The 26,637-nt window shown below is 49.5% G+C and overlaps 1 protein-coding gene across 1 annotated transcript in view; it reads left to right on the top strand.

Annotated features, from left to right (window-relative positions):
- The window catches only part of IQCJ (IQ motif containing J), a gene marked incomplete at its 3' end in the record, with an annotated part of 50,001 nt that overhangs the window by 4,787 nt on the left and 18,577 nt on the right, over positions 1-26,637 (top strand). The window contains exons 2-4 of the mRNA XM_042042398.1: positions 10,408-10,472; positions 11,306-11,386; positions 13,924-14,095. Of these exons, the coding sequence (XP_041898332.1) occupies positions 10,408-10,472; positions 11,306-11,386; positions 13,924-14,095 (318 nt within the window). The remainder of the gene's footprint in view (positions 1-10,407; positions 10,473-11,305; positions 11,387-13,923; positions 14,096-26,637) is intronic.

Raw genomic sequence — 26,637 nt, 5'->3', positions numbered from 1 at the left:
TAAAAATAAAGACCCAAACTGGGTGAAATTAAAATTAAACCAGAGTGTTCAAACTGCGATACATCCCAGCAAAACGAGCCTGAATTATCCATTTACAGCTGCCCATGGAAAATGATCCTTATAATTCAGAGTGGGCACAAAGCACAACTCATTGTAAAGGGATTGTGACTTGGGGCAAACTCATCTGCCATGGAAAAAGGGAAAGCGAGGGAATCTCTCCCTTAGCACAGGAGACAGCAGCAAATGGATGTCACTGGAGCAGGGAACTTCATGGTGCTGTGCAAATTAAAAGCTCCTTTCTCCTCAGGTTTAGGATTTGAAGGAAGGATCCTGAGCGTTGTAATTAAAAGTGGAGCAGAGGCCTGAGGGTGATGGATGGGATGATTTTTCCGGGGTTTTTCCCTGGCAGAAAGTCGATGGGAATTCACCATCGGGACAGAGCAAACACATCCACACTGGGCTGGGGGAGGGAGTTGCACTGGGAGCAGCCTGTGAATGTGAATATTCCAGTGCAAATTTTCGTTGAAAATAAGGCCTTAATTGTGGGAATTCCACAGTCACTTCATGAGGGCATGGATGTGCTCCCTCCCTGGGGATGAAGTGGCCTCAGGGTTGTGGGGCCCGTCCCAACCCCACAAATAACAGAATTAAGGAACTCAGCAGGTGACGTTCCTAAACACGAGTTCTGACAGCGGAAATGGGGCTCAGGGAGCCCAAAGCAGCGGCAGAATGAACGCTCCTCTGACGGGGAGAGAGGGCTGCAAACGCTTGGTGCAGAAATTAGAAGGCATTAATTGACATGTAAGAGGCAGAAATATTTGAAGACATCGGCTTGCTCGGAGTGCTGACAGACAAAAGCAGCACTTTTGGAGTTTATTGCTGTTTTCAGCCTCCCAGCTGGCTGCAGACTGTAGGGTTTGGGTCCATTGTGCCTCTCCCGGTGCCAAATGAACAAAGGAATGCTCAGTCTTGGCCAGCCCCAGTGCAGTGCACGTGCCAAGGATGGGAACGGCTCCGCTGTGCCACCAAATTGCTGGAAGCAAGGCAAGATGTGGGGAATGTGTGTTTTAGTTGGATTATTTTGGGATTCAGGCTCCTGTTCTGGAGCTGTCAGAGGGATCTGTTTGCATTCCGTGTTTGCCAGCACATTTCTGCTCTGAGTCTTTCACCTCTCAGTTGTTCCCGGGGAATATTTTGGGGCAGAAATTCGTGTTTGGTCTAAAGTGGAGCCTCTGGAAGGGGAATAATCCATGTTTGGCAGGAGGCTCCTGTTTAGAGGGGTTGTATGGACACAGGTGTCAGATCAGTGAGTGCTGTGGATCCCGAAGAGGTGATTCCTGCTCTCAGCCCGGCTTCTGGGATGGGGAGGTCAGGAAAAAAGAGATTCACTTTGACCATGGATTTGTTTCAACCTTCTTGGAACACCCCCAAAGTTGTATTTGTCCTTGTGGGAAAACCCCACTGTGTCACCAGGAGCTCTCCTTGACCTTCTCACCCTGGAGCAGCCAGTGAGCTGCTAGAGTTCCCTGGAATGGTGCTGTTTGGGGCACATTCCACCGGGAATTATTATTCCCATGAGGAAATATTTCTGATTTCAGCCCTTCCCCCTGCCCTGTGCCGTGGCTGAGCCTGGGTTTTCCAGAGACACCTGCAACTCCCGGGCACTGCCCGGCCCTGGCTGTGAGGAGCTGGAAATCAAAGCCCGCGGTGTGTTGTGCTGTAATTTATGCCAGGAAGCAGATTTAAATTATGCAAATTGCTGTCTGCACTGGATCTGCCATCTGGAAAAAGTTCTGCGTGCAAAAATCTGTCGGGGCAAGGCGAGGGACGAGGGATCATTGGGAAGGGAGGAGAGCTGATGGAATAAAAACAAGCTGCTGCTGGAAAATTGATTCCCGTGCTCCAGCCCAGTGGCAAAGCTGCTGTTCCACAGGAGCCAGATCAACATAGTAGGGATAAAATAATTGTTTAAAGCTGCTTTGCAGCTGGAAGAATTCCTTGTTATCCAGGAGAGATAAAATGCAGGTTAGGCAGGGAAGGAGGAGCCCAAGGGAAGGGTGGCACTTCCAGAGCTGGAGGTGGGCAGGGGTCAGCGATGAAAGGGAGGAGCTGACAGAGGAGACGTGGCCTGGAAATTTTGGGGCACAGGATAATCCTGGAGCCATCCAATGTGGAATATTCCTGTAATAAATGGGAATTGGAGAGGTTGAAGGATGCAGGATTTGCTGCCTCTCTAGTGATGGATCTCAGGGAGAGGTTCTTCCCCCACAGGGTGCCGGGCACTGCCCAGGCTCCCCAGGGAATGGGCACGGCCCCGAGGCTGCCAGAGCTCCAGGAGCATTGGGAAGGTGCTGCCAGGGATGCCCAGGGTGGGATTTGGGGTGTCTGTGCAGGGCGAGGGGCTGGACTGGGTGATCCTTGGGGCTCAGGAGATCCCAGGATTCTTTATGATCTGTCAGAGCAGACTTGTGTGACTCCTTCTCTCCCAGAGCCAGAGCTTCTGTGGCAGGAGGAATGGACACCTTGGAGTTGCATCACCTCCTGGGGTGAGTTTTCTGGGCAATCCCTCCCTTTATGAGCAGGAATTGCCTTCCCTTGTGTCCCCAGGATGTCCCCAGGTAAAACTCTGCAGAGCCCTCTCCAGAAATCAGCGCTGGTGGGGTCAAGGACTTGTGGAACTCCTTGGAAAGGCAGAGGTTGCTTCTTGACACCCTCACAAATAGAAAGCCTCTTGGCTTTCCAGTGCCCACCCAGCCCTTTCTGCGCCCCTCGGTTCGGGGCAGCAGCGGCGCCGTGTCCCCGTCAGCAGAGCAGTGATTACAGAAAGCTCAGCCAGACCTTGTCCTCTGCTCCTGCAGAGGATCCTGAGCACGGTGACGGGGCTGTGGAGAGGCCCCTCGCTGCCTGCACTCCCGTTAACTCCACAGGCACGGTGCTAATTTGGAAAAACAACAGTCGGAGGCTGCCGGGGATGCTCCGTAAAAACCCTGCCAGCGCCTGCTGCAGTGCAGACGGGAAACAAATGGTTCCCATTTAAACTTGGCACGCTGTAACCCTGCTGAGCTGACTTCCCAGGATAAACTGCTGCCGTGGAATTGTATTCCCCCAAGCAGCACGAGGCCCTGTTTAAAAAGCACCACACGACCTCGAGTGTTCCTAATTATTTGTGTGATGAAGGGAGAAACACTTCAGGGCTGGTTTATTTTTGCTCACCATCCTCATCGCTATGCTGGGAGTGCTTTGCCTCTTTCCAGTGAGCTGTTCTGGTCGATGGGATATTGGGAAGGAATTCTTCCCTGGGAGGGTGGGGAGGGGCTGGGATGGAATTCCCAGAGCAGCTGGGGCTGCCCCTGGATCCCTGGAAGTGTCCCAGGCCAGGCTGGACATTGGGGCTTGGAGCAGCCTGGGACAGTGGGAGATGTTCTGGGTGGAATTGGATGGGCCTTAGGACCCCTTCCAACCCAAAAAATCCCGGGATTCTCCAGCAGGAGAGCTTGGCTCTCAGGAGTTCCTTGGATTGGCATGGCACAGCTTTGCAGTCCTGGTGCCTTGGAGATTTTTCTTGGCTTCGTCTGTCCATAGAAATGGATTTTCCAACAGGGAAGTGCTCACTGAACCAAGGACCCACTTGGTTTTTCTGGGCTTAATCCCTAAATTTAGGGCTGGTGTTTTGTGGGGGTTTTAATGCTTTACCTGGGGTGGGGAACCATGTGCTTCAAATTCCCCCATCCCACAGCTCTATGGCCCACCGGAGAGCCTGGCACAGGGATGGAAGGGATGGAATTCCTCCCCATGGCAGGAACACGCCCAGAGCACCCAGCAGCCAAAGCATCTCTGCACCACTTGCAGCACTGAGTGCTGCCCGGCTCGCAGACATCACAAAGCATCACCCCCAACCTCTCCTTCCCACGGCCAAAGCTGAATTCCCTGGAAAGCCTTTCCTGTGGGAGCTGTGATGTGACCTTTACCAGCTCCAGCAGTCCCTGACAGCAGGAGCAGGAGAACACCCAGCACCAACATTTGTATTTCTTTAAGCCTGAGCTCCACACTGTGACAGGTCCCTCCCGTGAATGCTGCAGCTGCCAGAGGTCCAAGCCCAGCGTTAAAGCGGCATCTCCAACAGAACATTTCCAGAACATTTCCTTCCAGCTCCCCCTCACCCCTCCACGCACACAGAATCCACAGGGATGCGACTCCTCGTGCCCGTTTGACTTTTTCTGCAGCTTTTCAGTGGATAAAGTTCGCTCCCGTGGCCTCGGCGCAGCTCGGCAGTGGTTGTGTGTTGCTTCAGTGGTGTTCCTGACATTCCTGTAGCATCAAACCTGGCCAAAATGGGGTGCTTCACTCCCGGGCTCGGCCATGAAAGTTCTTTGGTGTCACAGTGAACTTTGAAAATGAAAAGGTGTTCTAAAAGCAGCTGGGAAAGAAGAGATTTAATCAGCGAGACTCTGCCGCCAGGTAGCCCAAGGGCTCTGCCTTGCTTTTGGATGACAGGAAAGTTCAAAGCCCTGGTGAATGGAGTTTCTGTCCTTTCTGCCCCTTGGATGGAGGGAGGATCCAGGCATTCCAAAGGAAGGGTTTTGCTGTTGCTCTTTCTGACGCTTGAATTCAGTTTTGGTCTTGGAAACCCAAAGCAGAGGCTCCTTCACAGCAGAGACTGCAGGAGAGCAGTGAGGGAAGGCGGATTCTCGTCACATCTGGGGGCCCTTTGGCTCTGAATAATTATGCAGCATTTTGGTTTCATTTGGAGACAGGTCCTGGAAGGGCAACAAAGCTGGGGAAGGGTCTGGAGAGTAAATCCTGGGAGGAGCAGCTGGGGAAGGGGCTCAGGCTGGAGCAAAGGAGGCTCAGGGGGGACCTTGTGGCTCTGCACAAGTCCCTGACAGGAGGGGGCAGCCGGGGGGGGTCGGGCTCTGCTCGCAGGGAACAGGGACAGGAGGAGAGGGAACGGCCTCAGGCTGGGCCAGGGGAGGCTCAGGGTGGACATCAGCAGGAATTTCCCCATGGAAAGGGAGGTCAGGCCTTGGCAGGAGCTGCCCAGGGAGGTTTGGAGTCAAAGGAACACCTGGAGGTGGCACTCAGGGCTCTGGGCTGGGGACAAGGCAGGGATCAGTCACAGGTTGGACTCGACGGTCCCGGAGGTCTCTCCCAACCTCAGTGATCCTGGGATTCTATTCTGTGGCTATAAAAGATGGATATGGAGCTCCAGAGCAAGGCTGAGCCATTATTTTTTATTGGACCTAAGTGAGGGCCAGCCCTGCTGATCCTACCCTTGAAGCTGATGCAGTTCCACCCCCCTGCCGTGGCCAGCGCCTCCTTTCATTATCCCAGGTTGTGTTTGTGAACGCTGGGATTTGATTTGGTTTTTTGCCTGATCTTGTGATGTCTGGGAGTTGAGACCTTTAATTTCCTGTCCTGGTGGATGTGCCTTGGCAACGCTCCCAGGGATGTGTCTGCAGGAAGCCAGGACTGAGAAAAGGCCCCTTCCCTCTGGAAAGATGCACCAAAAACCAAGCAGGGCAGAATGAGCAACCCAGCCAAGCCAGTATCACTTAATGCAGTTCATTGTGAGCTGACCCCATCTGACTGAGTTAACTGAGGATGCTGCAGTTCCTGGGGTCACCTGCACATTTCCCATCAAGGAAATGCAGTGGAGCAGGACCAGCTGCTGCAGAAAACCAGGATTTTGGCTCTGTGATTGAAGAATCCAACTTCCCTGGGAAGGCTCAGCTGGGATTATTTGCTCTTAGGCTCTCAGCTGAGCAGCAGCAAGAGCAGTTTTCTCTCTCAGGAACTCGTTAAAAAACTTGAAATAAGTTTATTTTGGTCAGAATGGGGACTCCCACAGAGCCAGGAGGGTTTTAATCATCATTTTATTATTATTTTATCCATATTTACATAAATGAGTGGCCCCGTGGCAGGTTTCACTCAGAGAGTATTCCAGAAAAATAAGAGTTGAGGCTGGGAGCTGTGTGGCTGCCTGGGTAGAAAAGCTGGGAGGAATCAAAGCTTTTCCAGCTTTTCAGGATGGAGCAGCCACTGAAATCAGAAGGAAGAAAAACTGGATGAGGTATGGAATGAGTTCTCCTGGCAGCTCCTGTGAGCTGAGGGGCAGGATTAGGGAGAGCTGGAGATTTTAGTCTGATTCACTCCTCCTGCCTCTTGTTCTTCAGAGCAGCGACTGCAAATTCCAAACCAAAGTGCTCCAGAGACAATTCCATTTCCACTGCCCCTTAAACATGGGGATATTTCTTTACTAGCTGAACACTAACGAGGCTGATGGGAATGTGGGGGGTTTGTGGCTGAGCTCAGGGAGATTAATTAATGGGATCTCCATTAGTGCCATGCCTGGGGTGATCTCTGGAAATAAAGCCCCACCAACCTATTTTTTTCCAAAGTGCTGTTGAAAAATATCCAGGAGTTTATCTGGAATTCAGAAATCCAGCTCTGCCCCAACATCCCTGCGCTGGAGCCACAATTCCATGGATTTTCCATAGAAGTAGCCCCAGCAATGCTTATCCAGGAGTTGTCTGGGGAGCAAACTCGCAGTGTCAGAACAAGACCAATCCCCCTCTGTGTTTTCCCTAACAAAAGGGAAGAACACTAAATAATTAACGTCAACAAATGAAAACTAATTTGCCAGTTTTTAATTTTCCCCCCATTGAGCGATCCCTGTTAATGAATAATTTACCAGGCAGAGATGAATATGAAATGAAAGGATTTCTCTGGGGTCTGCTGTGTTCTCTGAACATCTGAGCTGACTGTTTGGATATCCAGATATATATATATTTTTTTAAAGGGTAAAAAATAACCCCAGAGAAAACAGCATTCAGCAGCAACCAGGCAGGAATAAAAAGAGCTGCAGCCTCCAGAGGCTTTCCCATTTCCTTCTAGACCCGAGATCATTTGTCTGAGGCTGGTTTTGAATTATTCATACCAAGTGTAGCTCTTTGCTTTCCCAGACTGAATGTGACCAGGTTCCATCTCAGGCTTTCCCGTGCTGCTTCTTCTGTTTGCATTTCGGGTTTTCCTGGGACGCCTTTTGATGCCTCAGGAGGCCACCTAAAACCAGAGACTAGACAGGAGTAAAGGGAGGTATTTATTTGAAAGGCCTTCAAAGGTACCCCTGGGGAGCCAGAGGCCACTGCAGAGAGGGGCCCCAAGATGGACCCCAAGATGGACAACAGGTCACGAGTTCCTCACCCTTTTATAGGTTTGGTTCATTTGCATATCAGGGTTAATTCTCCAATTAAAGCTTCAGTTTAATGATGTAATTTCCCCAAGCTTGCCCCCCCCCCTTTAGAGGCTTTTGGTTTACACTCTTTGGGCCTAGAACAGTCTGGGTGTCCTTGGAGAGCAGGACCAGAGAGGCTTTGTTATGTCTGCCCAGCATGAGAGAGCAGAAATTAACAGGCTACAAGAAACTTTCAGAGTTACACACCAGGCAGTAAAGAATTTGAAAAATATAAAAGTTAAAACCCAAGGCATCACCTTTATCCCAAGGCTCTGCTGGGTGCTGGGGGATTCTGTCATCAAACACTCAGAACCTGCCCTGTGCCCAGTGCCCAGCGCTTCCCACAGCACATGAGGCAGCTGTGGGAATGAGAATGGGATAACTGAGGAGCCGGGAAACCTTGGGAATGGTGCCGTGGCTCTGCTTTGACTTTGGAGTGCCACCTCCAAGGGAAAAGTGTTTGTTTTTTTAGCTCTGTTGATTTTAAGGGTCTTGTGCATCCCAGTGCCTGTGTCAGATTAACAGGAGCATCCCAGTCTGGGGAAGTGTCCGGGAAGTATCCCTGTCCTTGGCAGGGGATGGAATGAGATGGGATTTAAGGTCCTTCCCACCAAACCAGTCTGGAATTCCATGGCATGACACTGCCCCCAGTGTCCATGGGATGTGGAGATGCTGCTCACGTTGGAGGCTGGTGGGGCATGGAACACCAAGGAGGCCTTGGAGGACACACTGAAGTTCATCCCAATCCTGGATGTGTTTTCCCAGTCCTGGATATATTTTCCCAATCCTGGATCTATTTTCCCAATCCTATTTAACACAACTAAACCCAAGCAGGTTTTGAGTGGCAGCTGAAGCAGGAGCCATCCCGGTGTTTGTGAGGAGCCATCCCGGTGTTTGTGAGGAGCCATCCCGATGTTTGTCTGTGAGGAGCCATCCCGGTGTTTGTTTGTGAGGAGCCATCCCGGTGTTTGTGAGGAGCCATCCCGGTGTTTGTTTGTGAGGAGCCATCCCGATGTTTGTCTGTGAGGAGCCATCCCGATGTTTGTCTGTGAGGAGCCATCCTGGTGTTTCCCTGCTCCAGGTGGAAGCAGCACTGCCCACATGGGATGCGGTTGCCAAGCAACGCCCGCGATTAAAAACGAGCCATCGCAGCGTCTGGGAGAGGAGATTTCACTCCTCGGGAGCTCCGGAGCCTCCTCCTCTCCATCTGTGCTCGCTTCACCTGCAGAGCTTGGCAGGGATTTTTCTCTCTCCGGTGCTCTGATTTGTGCACGTGCCCAGATTCCCGGGATCACTGAGGCTGGAAAAGCCCTCCAGGATCACCGAATCCCACCAGTGACTGATCCCCACCTTGGCACTGAGGGACACATGCAGGAATTTGGCTTGAAAGGAGCTTAAAGCCCATCCAGTTCGACGGGCAGGGACACCTCCCACTGTCCCAGGCTGTTCCAAGCCCCAATGTCCAGCCTGGCCTGGTGCTGTGGCCGAGGATAAACCCATGTGGAAAGGCCAGGCCAGGCTGGGCCCATCCTCCCTGGCAGCCCAGTCCACACATTCCCATCCTCACCCATCACCTGGAGCTGATGGATGCCTCTGCCTCCCCTCCCTGGCGCAGGAATGCCCGTCCTGCCCAGGGATGGGCAATCCCAGGAGTGTTGGAGGATCCTGGCATTAAACCCTGGAGGTTTATCCGAGGAAAGGCCCTTGCTGTGACGCTGGGGACAGAGCAGTGTGGCAGATACTCCCATACCCTTTCCCAAAAGCAATTCCTTTGCTTATATTCCAAACCCACAGTGCTTGGCCTAAACGGGGCTTCGAAGAGTGTAGAAAATAATAGAGAAATCATATTTCCTCATTGACAGGGAGGTTATTTTTTACAGGAACTTTCTGATTCCCAAACTAGTTCATCCCTCTTTTGTGAAAATTACAGACGGTCCCCCGTGCTGGAAAGCTGAAAATTGGATTAATGGATTTCCTCTCAGTTTTCAAACACTCCTCTGTTGTTGTCACTAGAACTAACAGGCTCAGGAGCTATAACAGGAGCTTCCTGCTTTTTCTGGGGAAAACCCCTCCCCTGGGAATTCAGAAATGGATCTGTCATATGAGATTTCCCCTCCCTTCCATGCTGGAATTCACCCTGCCTGCGTTACCATCTCCTCGTGTTCCTCTCCAAAGTAATCCAGACTCCAGAGTGTCGTGCAATTAAAGCAATAAAAAATGAGGAAATACAAAATTAACAAAGCCCAGGATGCTGGGTACCCTCAGGCTGAAAAATAATTAACAGATAAACGGAACGAGCGGGAAGAAGACACTTTGGGTTGCTCTGAGTGCGCTCCTCAAGCTTTCCTGGCTTTTTTCCCCTCAGTGTCTCCGTGTCTGGAGCTGCCCAATCCCTGTCTGTGTCTTTATCCCACTGGATGAGGGAAGGGAAAAGCTCAGGAAGTTTTCCACTGTGTTTGTGTTATCTCCGGGCCCAGAGATGTGCTGTAACTCATCCTGGATTCCGGCAGCAGCACGGAGCCCTTCCAGTTTAATTCCCTGGAGCTGCAGCTGGGTCGCTGTGGGCAGGATGTGGAGCTGGGGGTGGCCCAGCACCATCCTGGCTGTCCCTGTGCCCGCAGTGCCCCTGCAGCACCCAACCCCTTTTCCACGGGCACAGCAGCACGGGCAGCTCCATCCATCCCGTGGCGAGGAGCGCCGGCCAGTGTTCCACGGTTAATGATGCCCAGCTGCAATTAGGATCGATTTCCTGTCTCCTCCTCTTCCCAGTGATGCAAACTTTGCCGGGCCCCTTCCAGAGCTGCCTCTTGTCCCTTTTATCCCGGCTTTCAGAGGTGCTGCCCAGTGATGTTTCATTTGGAATGGTCAAAAATGTCACAGCCGATTTTGGCTTTTGCTTTTTTGTTCTCTGCTCAGCCCTCATCCCGGGGCTCATGGAAAATGATGCTCTGATATTTCCTTCCAAGCTCGTGCTGGATTATCAATAAAATATTGCTTTCTCTGTCACTATTTCGGATTTCTAAGTTTAAAATCTCATAGGTGGCACTTGGTGGATTGTTTTGTTTCAGGGTTGACTCAAAACTTGCTTTGTTTGGAGGTTGAGAGGGAATCTCCAATGTCATCCAAGGGCTTTCCCATAAAAATAATGAATTTTTTTCTCTCTCTCCTTGCAGGAAGAGCTCAGGAGGCTCCAGCACACCCTGGAACAGGTCAATGGTGGCAAAGGCTCGCTCCAAAGGTAAATGTGCCTTTCCCAAAGTGTCTCGCCCATGATAAAGTGAAATGGGTTTTTTAAGGACTGAAACCTTTGCTGAGGGATCCTCTTTGTCCCGGACAATATTCCCAGTTTTGCCTGTCTCCCATAAACGATTCCCAGCTGTAGTTACAGGAGGGTGATTTCTGACAGTGATGTCATTGAGTGCCCAGTGAAGTCTCAAAATCACTCCACAGGTTGGGGTCTGATGTCCCGAATTTCCCTGCCACAAGCTGCCATGCAACCCCTGCTGCTGCTCCCATCCCAGGCAGTGCTCCCAGGTGCTGGATTTGGATATTCCAGCATTTTCACTTTGTTTTCTCCAAGCTATCAGTTCCCAGCAGCAGATCCCCAGCCATCATTTATTACAAAGAATTCATTCTTCACCCCCCACGTGGCTTTTGCTGCTGTACCTCATTTGCTGCCAGCATTCCCATTGTTCCTTTCCGTTTCCCTCTCAGCTTTCCCAGTGTGGTGCAGGGATGGAAGTTAATTCAGCAGGAATATCTGTTCGATTCACCAGTGGGGTTTTATTTTATTTACAGCAGCTCCTTCGCTGGCCGTGCCTGTCCCTGCAGCCACGGCAGCTGGGAGGTTAAAACAGGGATTCAGGCAGCTTCTCACTGGAAAACTGGATCCAAATTCCCATTTTTTGATGGATGCTGGACACAGTGGTCCAGACAACTTCCTCCAAAGACAGCAACACCTTCTGATCAGCAGCTCTTGTTTGTTCTTGTCCCAATTCCAGAATTAATTCCCAGGACTGCAGGAATGTCAGGCTGGGACATGACAAACTCATTTCCTTTCCTCTCCCGTAGCCACCAGCTCACCATGGATGAAGAAAATAATATCCAGGAATATCCTCTCAACCTCCAGCCCCTGGAGTCCAAAGTGAAAATGTGAGTAAGGAAAAGTGCTGGCTCTGCCTTGGAATGCAGCTGAGGGTGCCCAATTCCTGAGCTGGAGGATCCATGCTGGATCCATCCCGGATTTCTGTGTAACTGGATGAAAGAGCTTCAGTTAGCAAATTGATTGAGTTCTCTGTGTTTAAGCACGTGGAGCTGAGAAAATGGGGATTGTTCAGCCTGGAAAAAGAGAAGGCTCCAGGGTCATCGAATTGTGGCCTTGCAGGGCCTAAAGGGGCTGCAGGAGAGCTGGAGAGGGACTGGGGACAAGGCATGGAGGGACAGGACACAGGGAATGGCTTCCCACTGCCAGAGGGCAGGGCTGGATGGGAGATTGGGCAGGAATTGTTCCCAGCGAGGGTGGGGAGGGGCTGGGATGGAATTCCCAGAGCAGCTGGGGCTGCCCCTGGATCCCTGGCAGTGCCCAAGGCCAGGCTGGACATTGGGGCTTGGAGCAGCCTGGGACAGTGGGAGGTGTCCCTGCCATGGCAGAGGTGGCACTGGGTGGGCTTTAAGTTCCCTTCCCTTCCCTTCCCGGGATGAACATTCCCTTTGAACCAAGTTTCCAATGGTAAACATCAGTTTTGCACCAGTTTTGGCATCTCCTGTGTGTAACTAAAGGAATATTTGGGAATCTGTTGGATTTCCCGTGTGTGCAGAGAAGCCAGGGAAGGGAAGGGCAGCCCAGAGCCTTTTCCCTGGTGCTTTTCCCACCCAGCATCAGTTTCCCAGGGACCCCGTGGATGGAGCAGCCCTGGGGGTGCAGGGGCTGGAGACGGGAGCAGAATTCCTGCTCTGGGGGTGCAGCCCAGCCCCGCGGCACGGGAAAAGCGGGATTTCCTCGGGAAGCCGGGCAGCTGCCGGCACTCAGCAAGGCACACGCTGACACCTGGCTGCACCGACGGGAAGGGAGCGGCGCGCATCCCGGGGCGCCGGGAATCAGCTCCCGAACTTCCACATGCCACCGAATCACGGAATCATGGAGCGGTTCGGGTTGGAAGGGACCTTTAGAGACCTTTCAGTGCAGCCCTGAGCAGGGATAGCCTCAATTAGGGCAGCTTGGCAGCCTGGTTTTGGGTGGTTTTAGGGATGGGGCGTCTCCCACCTCGCCACCCTCACAGAAAAAAATCCTTCCTCCTATCCTAAGTCGAGCCTCTTTTGGAGTTCCAGAATAATTTTAATTTTTGCTGTACATTACACGACGTGGAGTTCCCCCTAGGGTCAGTTATTCTAAAAGTCTTGACTTGGGATAATTAAAACTTCCCCACGTATTTATCAGAGTCCAGGATTCCTTTTGCAGCCTCTCCCATCGTGGATCCTCCAGCCCTGGAGCAGGAATCACCTCCATCCAGCAAGCACTCCCTCACTTCCAGGCCATTAAAATATTAATGCATATTAAAATATTAAAAGGACACGAAGTTTCCAATTAAAACCCAGGGTCTTTTCATCTTTTAGTCATGCAAAGAAAAGCCAGATGAAAGAATCCATTTTCGGGGAGCTTGCTAGCAGGGTAATTACGACTGAAGCTCAGTCTATTCTGCAGCTTTAAAACAGAAATACATGTAAATATAAATCTGTGAATATAAATATATAAATGCAAATCTGTAAATACTGCTCGTCCCACTGAATAAACCCTCAATAGCTTAAAAATCCTACAAGGAACTCTTCCTACAGAGAAGCTGTGGATGCTGGAGTTGTTCCAGGCCAGGCTGGATGGGGGTTGGAGTAACCTGGGATAGTGGAATGTCCCTGCCCATGGCAGGGGGTGGAACAAGATGATATTTTCCAACCTAAACCATTCTGGGATTCCATAACTCCACAACACTGCTCTGGCTCTCAAATTCCAATTGTGTGTGAATGATAATCTGGAACGTGCCGTGAATATAAAGCATCGAGGGTTGTGAATTCCTTTAAATGCACAGATGTGTGTTTTTATTTTGATTGCAGGGTGTCAAATCGGTCTCAAACCACAATCACTTCTGTCGGTTTTGGGATAGGTTTGGACTCTGAGTAAGGTGTTTCAGTGGAGCTGTCCCTGCCCATGGAAGCAGATGATCGTCCAAGTCCTTTCCAACCCAAACCATTCTGGGATTCCATAATTCCATGACCCTGCTCTGGCTCTTCCCTTCCAGCTGCACCTGGTCTTAATCCGAAGTGTGCTATAAGTACACAACACTGAAGGTTCTGAAGTCCTTTAAATGCACCAATGTGTATTTTTATTTTGATTGCAAGGTGCCGAATCGTTCTCAAACCAAAATCACTTCCATCTGTTTTGGGATTGGGTTGGACTCTGAGTAACGTGGAAGGAGTTTGGAACCAGATGATCTTTAAGGTCCTTTTCAACTCAAACCGCTCCAGGATTCCCTGACCCTCTTTAACAAACCGCCCCAGATTACCCCAGTCGTGCCTTACACAAACCCTACAGAGGTGCTTCCGTGTGCTCCCCATGCAGAGAGGAAACCTGAAACGGGACCCCCCCAACCCCGGTGCTTTCAGTCAGGGGTCTGGACTGAAATCCTTTGTTCCCTCAGCATCCAGCGAGCATGGCGTGAGCACCTGCAGCGCCAGGACCTGTCCCCACCCCCGGAGCGGCGGGACAAGCGCAGCCCGTCCCCAGTGTCCCCAGCGTCCTCCACGTCGCCGGCCTCGGGCAAGATGAGCAGGTCCGTCAGCATGAACATCTTCTCCGACAGCAGCACCCCCGTGAGTCCAGCTGGAATCCCTCCCTTTTTCCTTTCCTGGCTGCCTTTCTGGGATTTGGGACAAGTGCAAGCTCAGTTGTGGGTTCAATGGGTTGATAATGGGTTAAAAAGGGATTTTTAGGTGTCTCAAATGACCTTCAGGCAGAGGTGCCTCTTGTCGCCTCACCAGGATGTGCCACTGTGGGTATCAGACCTGGATTTCAGCAGATTTTGGAGGTGTTCTTGCTGGAAAAAGGTGCTTCCAGGTGGTCTTGTGTTCTCCTGTGTGTTTAGAATATTGTGTTCCCAAAAACCCCCAAATTGTGGTGCTTTTCCAGCAAAGAAAGGTGGTTTCTTGGTTGGTTTTTGGTTTTATTTTGTTGGGGGGGTTGTTGGTTGATTTTTATATTTGCTGGAAGCTGATTTAGGAGTTCAAAATTAAATTTGGTTTTGGAATAAATATTCCACCGTGACCAGTGGCTGGAGGCTGCATTTGTCTTTTTAAAGTGACCCCAAACAAACCCCTAATGCAGATGCCATTTTTGGAACACAGACAATGCTGTGACTGCCTCTGAATTGGGATTATTAGGTCAATAAGCAAATAGAGAGCCCGGAAACGTTGTTTTCAGCTTTGTCACAGAAGACGAGATTTGAGGGAATTACAGACCGGAGTGCATGGAATAACTCAGGAATTCCAGGAGCAGGAACTGCGGTGCTGCCTGGTGCAGGAGGTGTCTCCCTGCTCCTGAGGAGGGAACAGGTTGGTTGGGTCCTCACTGTCAGTGGCTGTTGCCACTCACAGGACAGCATTTGGTGGCTTCTGAATCCCTACAAAAATTCGGGAGTCATTGTTAGTGGTGTTCTCCGGGTTGGATAAATTTAATTCTGCCTTGACTTGCAAAGTTGGAGCGATTTTCATCATGTGAAGCCCAGGGTACTGATCCAACAGAGCTTTTCCATGCTAAAAACTCTGATCTTGGAGTTCTGGGGATAATTTGACTCTTTTCCAGTGTTGATCCAGGCCCAAAGGGAAGCTGTTCCCAGCAGGTTTATTGTGGGATGCGATGCCTGACAGAATTTAATAAAATATCCCTGAGGGCAGTGGTTTGTTTTTAGTTGGGAGCTGGAGAGCAGGAGGATAAAGTGGGCTGGAATATCGGGTTGGACACTGAAGTTTCACGGATTAAAGGGGTTTGGTGCCTTTAACGAGAGGAATCAATGGGATGGAAATGTTTATCTGCCACTGGAATCAACTTCCACCAGAGGTCCCTCGTGCCCTGCGCAGGGACACTCCCGGGTGCTCCAGAGCTTTCCAGCACTACTCTCGGTTGGAAAATGACAATTTTGGAGTGTTTGGGAGTTCAGGAAGGGCAGCTGGGAGTTCTGTGTTTGTGGGAAAATGAAGCTTGGATACTGGGGTCGGGATTTAATTTGTGTTAATGCGGCGCCCACTCATCCCACTTCGGCGTGCAAAGGAAAAGGGGAATATTTCCTTACACTTCCTGGTGCTTAGCCTGTTAATAACCCTCGGGAAAACAGGGAATTTTTCTGGTGGCTGAGACATAAAACAGGCGCAAAATAAAGCAGGGCACAAAGCAAAGCGCTGGAAGTCCCCTGTCAGAGGCAGAGGAGGAATAAAAAAGTGTTAAACAATCGGAAATTCACACTCAGAGAGGATGAAGTGAACCCCAAAATATTTCATGAGTTGATAAAATCCAGAAATTCTCTGGTCAGTATTTTGAAGGTAAATTTAGGAGGATGAAGATCTGTGAACATTCACACAGAGGTTTCATCTCTTTTTGCAATAAATTGATTTTTCCTGGGAAAGGGACGCCAAACAGTCTGAGCTGCACGGATTGGAGTCTCCTGATTTCACCCAGAATTCCCATGTTAGGAACATCCCACCTGACACGAAAATAGGTCCCCTTTTCTTGCCACTTGGCTTTCTTTGTCCAGTCCTAGAGAGACTCTCCCAACTCTGTTCTAAGACACGAATTTGTGCTCAGTTGCTGTTCCCAAGGCTCCTGGATGTTTCCTACCCTCCAAATCCAAGAACCTCCAAGCAGATCAGCTTATCAGGGAATGGATCCTGCTGTCCCTTTACCAGCAGATAAATCATCCCTGACATGGGGAGAGAGCGATGGCTCCACCTCTGAGTGTTTGTGGGATGGAAGCGGGGTTCCCCTGTGCCTCCCCCTGGAGGTGACTGACAGAACGTATCTGACTGACAGAACGGGCGGGATGTCGGAGCTGGAGGGATGAGATTGGAAATGGAGAATTCTTGTTGGGCTGCTGCTCTGTAGCACAGAAAGGTTTGTGGGTGTGGAGTACAAAGTGGTTTTAACTGTTGGAGAAGATCTGTTATCCATCACTGATCAGAGTATGGCGTGAGGAGCTCTCAGGCTGTAGCTGTGCTGTTGTCACTTGCTTTCATTTTCCTTTTGCACGTTAATTTCTGCTAAAGAAAAAAATTAGAAGACAGACAAATAATAGATTTGAACTGATGCTCTTCCTTGTAAATGTTTCCAATTTTGTTACTGTGTAGAAAGGTGCCAAAACCTTCCTTCCTGGATGGGTTTCTGCTTTTTTCCTCCAGAATCCCAGAGTGGTCCAGGTTGGGAGGGACCTCAAAGGTCACCCAGTCCCACCCCTGCCATGGGCAGGGACACCTTCCACTGTCCCAGGCTGCTCCAACCCAACCTGGCCTTCGACACTTCCAGGGATCCAGGGGCAGCCACAGCTTCTCTGGGAATTCCATCCCAGCCCCTCTCCACCCCCCCCCCACAGGAATTCCTTCTCAATATCCCATCTAAATTCCAACTCCTTCGGTTTGAAGCCATTCCCTTGTCCGGTCACTCCAGTTCCCAACGAAGAGTCTCTCTTTGTCTCCCTCATTGCCCCACTCAGATCGTGGAAGGTGCTCTGGGCTCTCCACATAAATTTCCTCTCTCCAGGCTGGACAGCCCCAACTTTCCCATCCAGTCTCCACAGGAGAGGTGCTCCAGTCTCCTTATCAACTTCGTGGCCCGTCCTGGACTCGCTCCAACAGTTCCGTGTCCTTCTTACGTTGGGAACACCAGAACGGGGTGCAGCGTTCCAGGCGGGGCCTCGGGCAGCATTCAGTGTCCGGGAGGATGCGCTGTCCCTGCTCCCACCCCGCTGGGCTGCCCGGGAGAGGAGCGGGAGCGCCCCGGGATGCGGTGGCGGCGCTCGACCGTTCAGCACCGCGGGCAGCGGCGGGGCCGGGGCCGCTCAGCACCGCGGACAGAGGCGCGGTCCTCTCGCTCCTCGGCCGGGACTGGGGGCTCGCTGCCCTTTGATGAGGATCTTTCCCTAACCTTGTCACTCCCGATCTCCCACCCTGGCAAAGCACCTCTTTTCCTCTCCTAAAAATCATTGCGATGCTCATGAGAATGGCACGAACCGAATCCGTAAAATTCCCAGGTTTTGCTGGAGCCAAGTCGCTCCAACAGGGGACTTTCTACCAAGAAATGCTCTTTTTAGAGGTGTAACCACACAAAACCTGCTTTTCCAAACGGGAATGGCTCTTTTCCCACCCTTTCTCCGTTTGTTGATGCCACAGAAATATCCAGTGGGGAAAAGAGCCAGGACTGAACTCCTCTGCTCCTAAACCCCCGTTTGTTTGTCATTCCTGCCCTGTGTGGTGCCTTCACAGCTGGGGCTTTTCCCAGTGATTTATGAAGGTTTGGTTCTAAAACCTTAATTCTCTCTGCAGCCTTTGGGTGTTCCTAGGTCTCCCACCTGCAGGAGAATCCTGTTTTTCCACTGCTGTCTGTGACATTCCCAGGGGTGTTTTGCACCTGCAGGGGCGATGGGAAGCTGAGGGGCAGGGAATATCAACGTATGGGAGGCAGTGAAATCCTAACGATCAGCGGGGCATTAACACGGGGAACATTCCCTCTTTCCTGCGAGCCTGGATTCCCAAATCAGCAGCCGAGAGGGAGCCATCTGATAAATATTTACAGTGTGATTTCTATAGAATGTAAAAATGCAAATCTTGCCCTTGAGCAGCGGGGATGGAAACATAATTAAAGATGAGGGAGACAAATCCAGCGCTGAGATGAAAAGGCCCTAATTAGAAATAAAATATTTGATGGTTTGGGGAGAAACATTAACGCTGATGTGGCTGTCAGACAACACTTGGAATGAAGGGAACATGGGAAAAAATGTTGTTTTCAACCCCTCCCATTGGCTTTGGATAATCTCAGCTCTAAACGTGAGCAGGGATTCACAGCACTGTGGCCCAACATGGAATTTATCTCTTAAAGGGATTTTTATGGAGAAATATTTGTGAACATAATCATCCGGAATGATTATCCAAGTTTAACTCTCTTGCAAATATTATCCCATGGGATTTTAACTGCTGGGATACAAAAGGACCCTTTTGAGCCTTTCTGCTGGTGGGAGCAGAACACCAATAATTCCTTCTTTTTTATGTTGTGTGTATTGAAGGTTGAGTATTGATGGGACCACTGATGTCGATTTGAGTCGTTGTGGTTTAGCAGCAGCAAAATCAATCCAGGAATGATCTTGGTTGACGATAAAATGTCTGATAAGACATTTCTGCTGGTGTGTCAGTGGGAATATTTGGCTGCTTGAGACACTCGAGAACAGTTTTGTTGAGCTCTGGGGTGGGTTTAGCTCTGTGAAGGTTCAGAAGGAGATGGCCCTGGTGGGTACCAATGAGAGGTCTCAAAAATAGGTTTATTTTAAGTCCCACTTCAGGAAATTTGGCTAAATCCTTCATAACCCCTTTCTAAGCTAATTTGATCTCCAATATCTCATTTATTCCCACGGCATCACCTTCCTTTTGCAAAGCCAGGCTCCAAAATGAAAATCAGATCAATGGAGGATTTAATGCTTAATTAAGCAGGGGGTGCAGAGCACATTTGCACCATCACAGAAAGTTCTTGGGGGGTTTCTCTCCAGCCCTGTGACAACACACTGAAAATCCAGAATTTTCTTTGTCCAAGGAACTGCCAGAGGACAGGGATAGGTGGGATTTTGGGAGGAATTGTTCCCTGGGAGGGTGGGCAGGCCCTGGCACAGGGTGCCCAGAGCAGCTGTGGCTGCCCCTGGATCCCTGGCAGTGCCCAAGGCCAGGTTGGACATTGGGGCTGGGAGCAGCCTGGGACAGTTGGAGGTGTCTCTGGATGTGACAGGGGGTGGAATGGGATGATCTTTGAGGTGCCTTCCAACCCAGACATTCCATGATTCTCCACCCTGTGTCCAGTGAGCTTTGCTGATGGCATTTGCAATCTTTGGGAATGATGACAATGACCTGATCTCTTTAGGCTGGAAAAGATCCCATTTTTAATCCAAAACTCCAAGACCTTTTATTGTCACCCTTCCCCAGCACTGCTGATGACAGAGATCCAAGAGGTGAATCCAGAGTCAAATACTGGAGCAGTGCAGGAAATGGGAGTGGGTTTGGAATGGGAAGAGTGGGAATGGTGGTGTGCCCCCAACACGGAATTATTTGAGACTGGGAGATTTCCAACCACAGGTTTCCCACAAGGAATTATCTTCACTGGCTGGAATGAATTATATTTTGGTGTGACCAAAAAAGAGGGGAAAATGTATGAAATTTAACTAATGGATGATAAAGTCATGATTGGACCAGGAGGAATTTGATGTATAAAATATATTTAATAGAAACTTCCTGGGATGGAGGGAAAATCCGATGGAAATTGCCCCATCCTGAGCCATTAAATTATTTTAGTGGCTCTATCACCAAAGAAATGTGGCAGCAGCAGCACTTTAATGGGGTCTATTACAGAACAGTGGATCTTCCCAAATATATCCAGATTATCTCCTCCCAAAGGGCAGAGTATTGATTCCTGCTCGTAAAAGGAATTTTCAGAGTAAACACACCGGAAAAGTGCATTTTGGTGGGAATAAATATGATTTGGGCTATTTCACCGCTCGGAATTTAAGCAAATAATAATAATAATAATTCTGGTTTGTGGGAGATTCTGACTCTATTTCAGTCACTCCGTTTTTGGAGGCAATTTTCCACCTGTGAAATGACTTCTTAGGGTCAGATAAAGTTCATTAGGAAGACGTAAATGACATTTTAGGGGGGGACAATGTGCTGAACACTTCTGCCAATGGGATGCATTTAAGGAAAAAGCTGTGTTTTCTTAGGGAATTTCTGCAGTGGAGTGAAAACTTCACAGTGGGGGTAAAAAAAGCCATTTAACTTCAGCAAAGATCCCAAAGCGAGCAGCACAGAAGCACCCTGGTGGTGGTGGTTCATGTCCCACCTGCTCTGCCCATCCTGGAGCTGAGTCCCACCACAGGTGATGCTTTTGGGAGGAAGGTCGGGCAGCTTTGCTCCTCAAGAACATCTCCTTAAATCCCATTTAACAGAGATTCCCACGTTGGAGTTATTCTGGTCCTCAACAAAACCTGATTAAATCCTGTGTTAATGGAGATTCCAATGTTGGAGTTATTCAGGTCTTCAGATTTTCTCCAAACCCTGTCTCTCACACCAATAATTTTTGGCAAAGCCACCCTTTTGCAAAGGTCTTTAGGAGATCCAAATCCAGCAGTGAACTTTGGGGTTTATTCCAGATTATTCATTGCTTCCATGATTTGTTTGATTGCATCACTTGGTTTTCCTTTTTTTTAAACTTCTGAGCTCTTTCTCCCTTTCATCTGAAATATCAGCCTCTATGAACACCCAAATTCCCCCAAATTCCCCTAAATTCCCCCAAATTCCTTTGTTCTACCCACGTGACAGTGAATTTTGAAGGGGTTTCCCATTTCTCAGGCTCTTCTCTCCAGTAAGATTTTGTTACCAGGGCCAGGATCACCTCACACCCCAGTTGTGTCCTTGTCTCTTGGACTGTGCTTTAAACTCCCCTTCGCTGGTGACTTCTGAAATTCTGACCTTGTTTTGCCCTTCTTTGCCCACACTGAATTCAATATTTCTCCTCCCGTTGGACAGGGCAGGGAAATGCTGGGAGCTGAGCAGTTCGCACCTGGGAACACCAGAGCCAGAGGTGAACTCTGGAATATTCCTGTGGTTTATTACATTTGACATTTTCCTGCCCTTCTGATAACACCTTCCCCACATCGTGTGTGCACCAGTCCTTCATTATTTGAAAATTTGGGAGCTTTTGTTTTCCCAACTAAACCCTTGTTTCCGGTTCCTAATTAAGGCACTGCTTTAATTGCATTAACTGCTCTCGTTCCGAGCCTGAGCGTGGCCGTGGAGCTCGGAAAACGCCGCTCCCATCGCGTCAGCGGCCACGCTTTGGCTTTTCCAAGGCATTTAAAATTCCATTGCTGTTCCAATAAACCTCAGCCAGTGGATTATTTTTCATGGACAGACAGTCCATCCTTCTCCTGGGGGTTTTATGGACAGAGTGTATAAAATGATAACGCAATGAATGGGCCACCTGCCATCCTCTATCAGCTGTTTAAATCAGCTGCTCCAGACAGGAATTCAATACAGGAGAAGCTGTTCCAAATGGATTTTTCAGGTACAAGGCATAACAAGGAATTTCAGGAGTATTCTTGATCCATTGGCACCGAGATAGCTTTAAAGGCATTTATGGGCCTTCAATAAAGATGCTTTCAAACCATCTTCAGAATAATAAAATCGCTTCGGTGCTCTGAGGAGCTCAGAAGAAAATCAAATTATTGTTAGATTTGATTATGGCAATGTCCAGAAATCCCAGATATTGGATAAAATCCACTGAGAAGCAAAAGGAGAATCTCATTTAGGGAGGGAAAGGAAGAGAAGGTTTTGCATGCAGGAATAGAATATTCCCCTGTAATTTTATTTTTATGTAAATTATGTAAATTAGATGAAGATGTCATAATATTTCCCGTGCTGAATTCGTGGTATTTATGAACACTGCAGTGCTGTTTCCCCCTCTCCCGGAAAAACCTGCTGCGCTTCCCAGAATGCTGGGGGTTTATTTTGTCTCCTGTGTTTAATTATGCAAAATTGGGATGCAAACTTAAATATGAAATCTTGAAGCCAAATTTCAGGGACAGATTTCCTACCTTGAAGGAAATGGAAAGGGACCATGGAGCTGCTGTGGGGAATTCAGTATTTTTTGGGATGTACAGCAATTAAAACAGGCTGCCCAGGGAAGTGGTGGATTCCTGGATTCACCATCCCTGGAAGTGTTCCAAAAATGTGTGGATGTGGCACTTGAGGACGTTATTTAGTGGTGAACGTGGGTTGATGGTTGGACTTGGTCTTGGAGGTCTTTTCCAACCTTAAGGACTCTGTGATTCCATGAAATGAGGCCTTGGTGTCTCTTCCCAAACTGGGAATGCTGCTGTGGCTTCCTGCCCACTTGGGGCCCATTTTGATGTTTCTCTTCCTGACAGTCAAATATTTCCTGGATTTTCTTCCAAAATAATTCTAAATTTGTTTTGTGGGGTGGAGTTTCATGGGTGGCTGTAGGGCAGGGCTGGACATTTGTCTGTTCCTTCCCATTTCTGGGAAATAAAACCCCCAAACCTTTGATTGAGCCCTGAATCTCCTCTAGGGCAGCAGCGAGGCTCAGAGGAGCTTGGAATTTGCACATACAAATCCCAGCCTGGCTTTTCCATGTCCCAGTTCCCATTCCCTGCCTTTAATCCTCACACACTTCTTTGTTAAGCCCATCTGCAGCAACTCCTTCACTCCCTTCTGATGGAACAGATCCTTATCCCAGAAGAAAGGGAACTGGACACCTTTGTGCACGGATTGTGACCTTTCCCTAAGGATTCGTGCTCCCTCTTGGAGAAATCTTTGGGAAGGCACTGATTCCCTGCAAATCTGAGCCTGACTCATCACATCATCAGAAAGCCCCAAACCCAACTCGATGCGTAAAAACATCCCAGAGTTCTTAACTCGCTCTCCAGGAGGAGTTTAATGAGCCAGAAAATTAAGAATATTCACATTTTTTTCCAGCAAGGAGATATTTTAATTCCAAACATTCCTACTTAATTTCCCTCGGAGCATAAGCTCAGACTTTCTGTGGCAATGTCCTTTCAGCTGTCCTTGTCTTTGGGATTTATTTTTTCCATGCTCTTATTTTAAACCCAGCTCTTTGACACACAAAAAAGTATTATTTCATTTATTAGGGGCCGTGCCCACCATGAGATAATCACGGAGAAGGAATGAGAGGCTGTCACTGACTCCTCTCTCCATGAGAAAGGAATGTCAGAGCTCCTGGCTCTCAATGGATGCCTTTTCCAGCAGCACTGAAGGGCTTTATTTGGATTCTTCCAGCACCACTGTGCTTTGTTCCCAGCCTTGGCCACACAGTGGAACTTTGTGTGCCGGAAGGGCTGATGCCAGCGGTGGAAAAGGTCCTAAAAACTCATGGAATTTCTTTTGGGATACATGAGCCTCAGTAAATAAGGTTTTATTACAGCACCAGGAGCAGAAAGAGAGGCATGGTTGGAGAAGGGTCTTGCTTAGAGTGTGACAGAACAAATCAGGTCGGGACAGGTTTAATTCAGGTGAATCGGGGTTTAATCCCAAACTCTCAAAGTTTGGCTCTTCCAAGAGGGATTTTTATTAAAATATTCAAGTCAAAGTTTAGCCTTGTGCAAGCCTAAACTCCAATTAAATTAAAATTTTGTTGAAGTTGAATTAAAATTCAATTTTAGCATCACCTGCTGTTCTTTTTTCCACTTGACTAGGACTAAACAGGAACTTGAGTGTAGGGTTTTTATAATTGGTGGTTTTCCCTGGGAAAGGTTTGTTTTAGTGTCTCCTCCAGTCACAGAGCAGTCCAACCAGTGGGAACGAGCTGTGTTTGTAACTCCAGCGCTGGTTTGGCTGCAGGGCTGGATATTCTGGATTGACCCATGTCAGAAACTTGGATGTCTAAAAGTGAACCCTCAGTGCATCAGGTCTTCTGCTCCTCCTGTGCTTTCCTAGAATTCCAGGATGGTTTGGGTGGGAAGGGACCTTAAATCCCATCCCATCCCAAGGGGAGGGACATCTTCCACTATCCCAGGCTGCTCCAAGCCTCATCCAGCCCGGCCTGGGACACTCCCAGGGATGGGGAAGTTGTCCCAGTGTGTTGCTTATTTCCTTGGTTAAATCAGTGCCAGAGATAAATTTAATTCCTGTGGAATTTCACTTAAAACACAGAAATTGCCCCAGTTTTTGGGAATTCACTGTGATGTAAATGATGGGGAAATGTAGCTGTATCCTACTATAAACATTTCCATGTGTGAAGTAACTTACAATTGCGTGATCCAGGTGTTTTCCTGCTCCACAAAACCTGGATGGACACGTGCAAAACACAAATATCCAGCATCCATCTGCATCCCAACTCCTGCATCCCTTGGCAGAGGGATGCTGTGGGATCAGTCCCTGAACGAGCCTCTCCCTGCCCCCACAAGCTGGGGATTTATCCGAGCAGCCTGACCTTCCCCAGGGACTGATAACTCAACTTCCTCCCCTTCAGCATCTCAATTAAATGTTGGGAAAGCCTTGCTTGGCCATTAGGATGAAAAATCCAGGATTGGAAATGATTACTTATTAAATATTTCCTGGGCACTCCTGAAAAAAAAAGCTGGATTTTTACATTTAGCTGGTTTGGGAGCTCAGCAGCTGGAGAAGGAGCCGTGAACCTCTCCTGATCACAGCCAAGACGCCTGGAAAAATGTTTCCACAGTGACAGTAAAATCTTAATAACCTGTCAAAGGCGCTGCTCAGGAGAGGTTTGGGATGAGAAATTGCTCCAAGATTTCCAGCTGAACAATGCTGGGTTCCTTGTACATCCATCAAAACCCAAAGTGAAAGTTAATTTACCTCAAGTCTTGCTGCTGAGCAAAGCCAGGGCCTACTTTTTAATTTTCCGGGAGAAAATTGGGCATTTCAGCTGTGGCTTTTCGAGAGCCAACGTTTGTGAGGAGAAAAATCCCAGTGGGGAAAGACTGGGAGTGATCAAATACTTGGAGGTGCTGTTAAATCTGAGATAATTGTTACCTCAACACAAAAACTGGGGAAAAATTAAATAAATTACAACAGGGCCCCAAAGTGCCTAATTAACCTGACAGATTAATTACACCCCCAGGGAAATTTGGGCAATAGGATCAGGAAAAACTGGCCTGGTTTTGGACAATCTGATCAGGGGAAATTGAAATCTCCTGGTTCAGGAGAGCCTGGACACCCAAATTGTTCAGGATTCCGGGCGGCCTTCAAACAATCAGACAAATAGGAGCTGCTCCCAAGGAATTTTCTCCCAAAAAAATGAAATCCATACCTTTTCCTCTCACAGATGTTCTCCCAAACTTTGCATTTGTCCCATCTCTGCAGGTTGCTGTTGGTCACAGAAGTAGTTTGGGGTTTTTTTCAGGTTTGTTTAAAGCAGGGCCCTGTTGGGGTCCCTCCCCCGCCGTGTAGCCCTGGGAGAGGGGCCCTGAGGGCACAGACACGGGGTTTCCCTGCCCCTGCTCAGCCTCGTTCCCATGGGTTGGTTTGTGTTCCCTGCGCGGGCAGAAGGACCCTTGGTCCCGTGACTGGAACAGTTCCTCGGCAGAGCCCCGGCCATGCGGCTGGAGAAATAAACATCTCTCTGAAACAGCTATCAAGAATCTGTCTGTCCGTATATATTTCCTTTCCACGGGACTCCTGGTTTGGTATATGCGTGTTGCAGGATCCCCACTGCAACAAATGGTGGGGAATGCGGGCAGAACGATCCCCGATCCCTAAGCGACTGATTTGTGTGAGTAAACCCTGGAAACTTTGGATTCCTCTTCTTGGTTTTGCTTTGCTATTCCATATCTAAACTATGGAGGAACGGTGGGAAGACTCTTGGCTCTCCGAGCTGCATATGGACATTTATCTTAAACTTAAAATGATTCTTGAACAACGATTTTTGAATTTTAGCTTGATTCAAGCTCAAAAAGAACTGAAACACTTCCTGGCATGGTTGTTTAAGAACTTTTTCTATGTTTCTTGGGATTTAATTCTTACCAAGGGCTTTTGGAAAACCGTTTGGACACAGTTAATATTGGAGTCAAAATATATGCCGATGGAAGAATATTTTCGTGAATATTATTTAGTTACCGAGACCGTTGAGCAATGTCAGCTGTGTCCTGGCGAAGGGAAGCCTGGCACAGGGACCGTGCGGCCCAGGCCACATGCACCGAGCACTCTGCGAGCAGCAGCGAGGCAGTTCCCGCGTGCGGGCAGAGCCACGCCAGCCGCAGTGTCGGCGGCGGAGCGAGGAGCGGCGGGACCCGGCGGTGCCCGCCCGGCCCCACGCAGCGCGTGGTGGAGCGAGCCCCGGGAACGCCCGACCGAGAGGGGAGGCGCGCGGGCGGCGGCGGTGGAGCGGAGCCGTGCCCAGCTGAAACACGCGCTGGAGCAGGGCGCGGGGGGGTCGTCGCTCGGGGGCCTGGCAGAGATGTGGGTGCAGCGCCCGGCATCGGCAGCGAAGCTGCGACCAGAGGAGGCGGCGCACGGAGAACTGAGCGGCGCGGCCCGGCCCGGCCCGCGCAGCCCCGAACGCGACCCCGGGAAGAGCGCGCAGGCACCAGCAGCCCCGACAATTCCAACACGGGAGCGAC

This window comes from Corvus kubaryi, unplaced genomic scaffold, assembly GCF_017639235.1.
Source record: "Corvus kubaryi isolate FWS band 111438036 unplaced genomic scaffold, C.kubaryi_AGA036_p1.0 37397, whole genome shotgun sequence".
Classification (NCBI taxonomy): Eukaryota; Metazoa; Chordata; class Aves; order Passeriformes; family Corvidae; genus Corvus; species Corvus kubaryi.
This window is presented reverse-complemented; position numbering and strand designations above follow the sequence as displayed.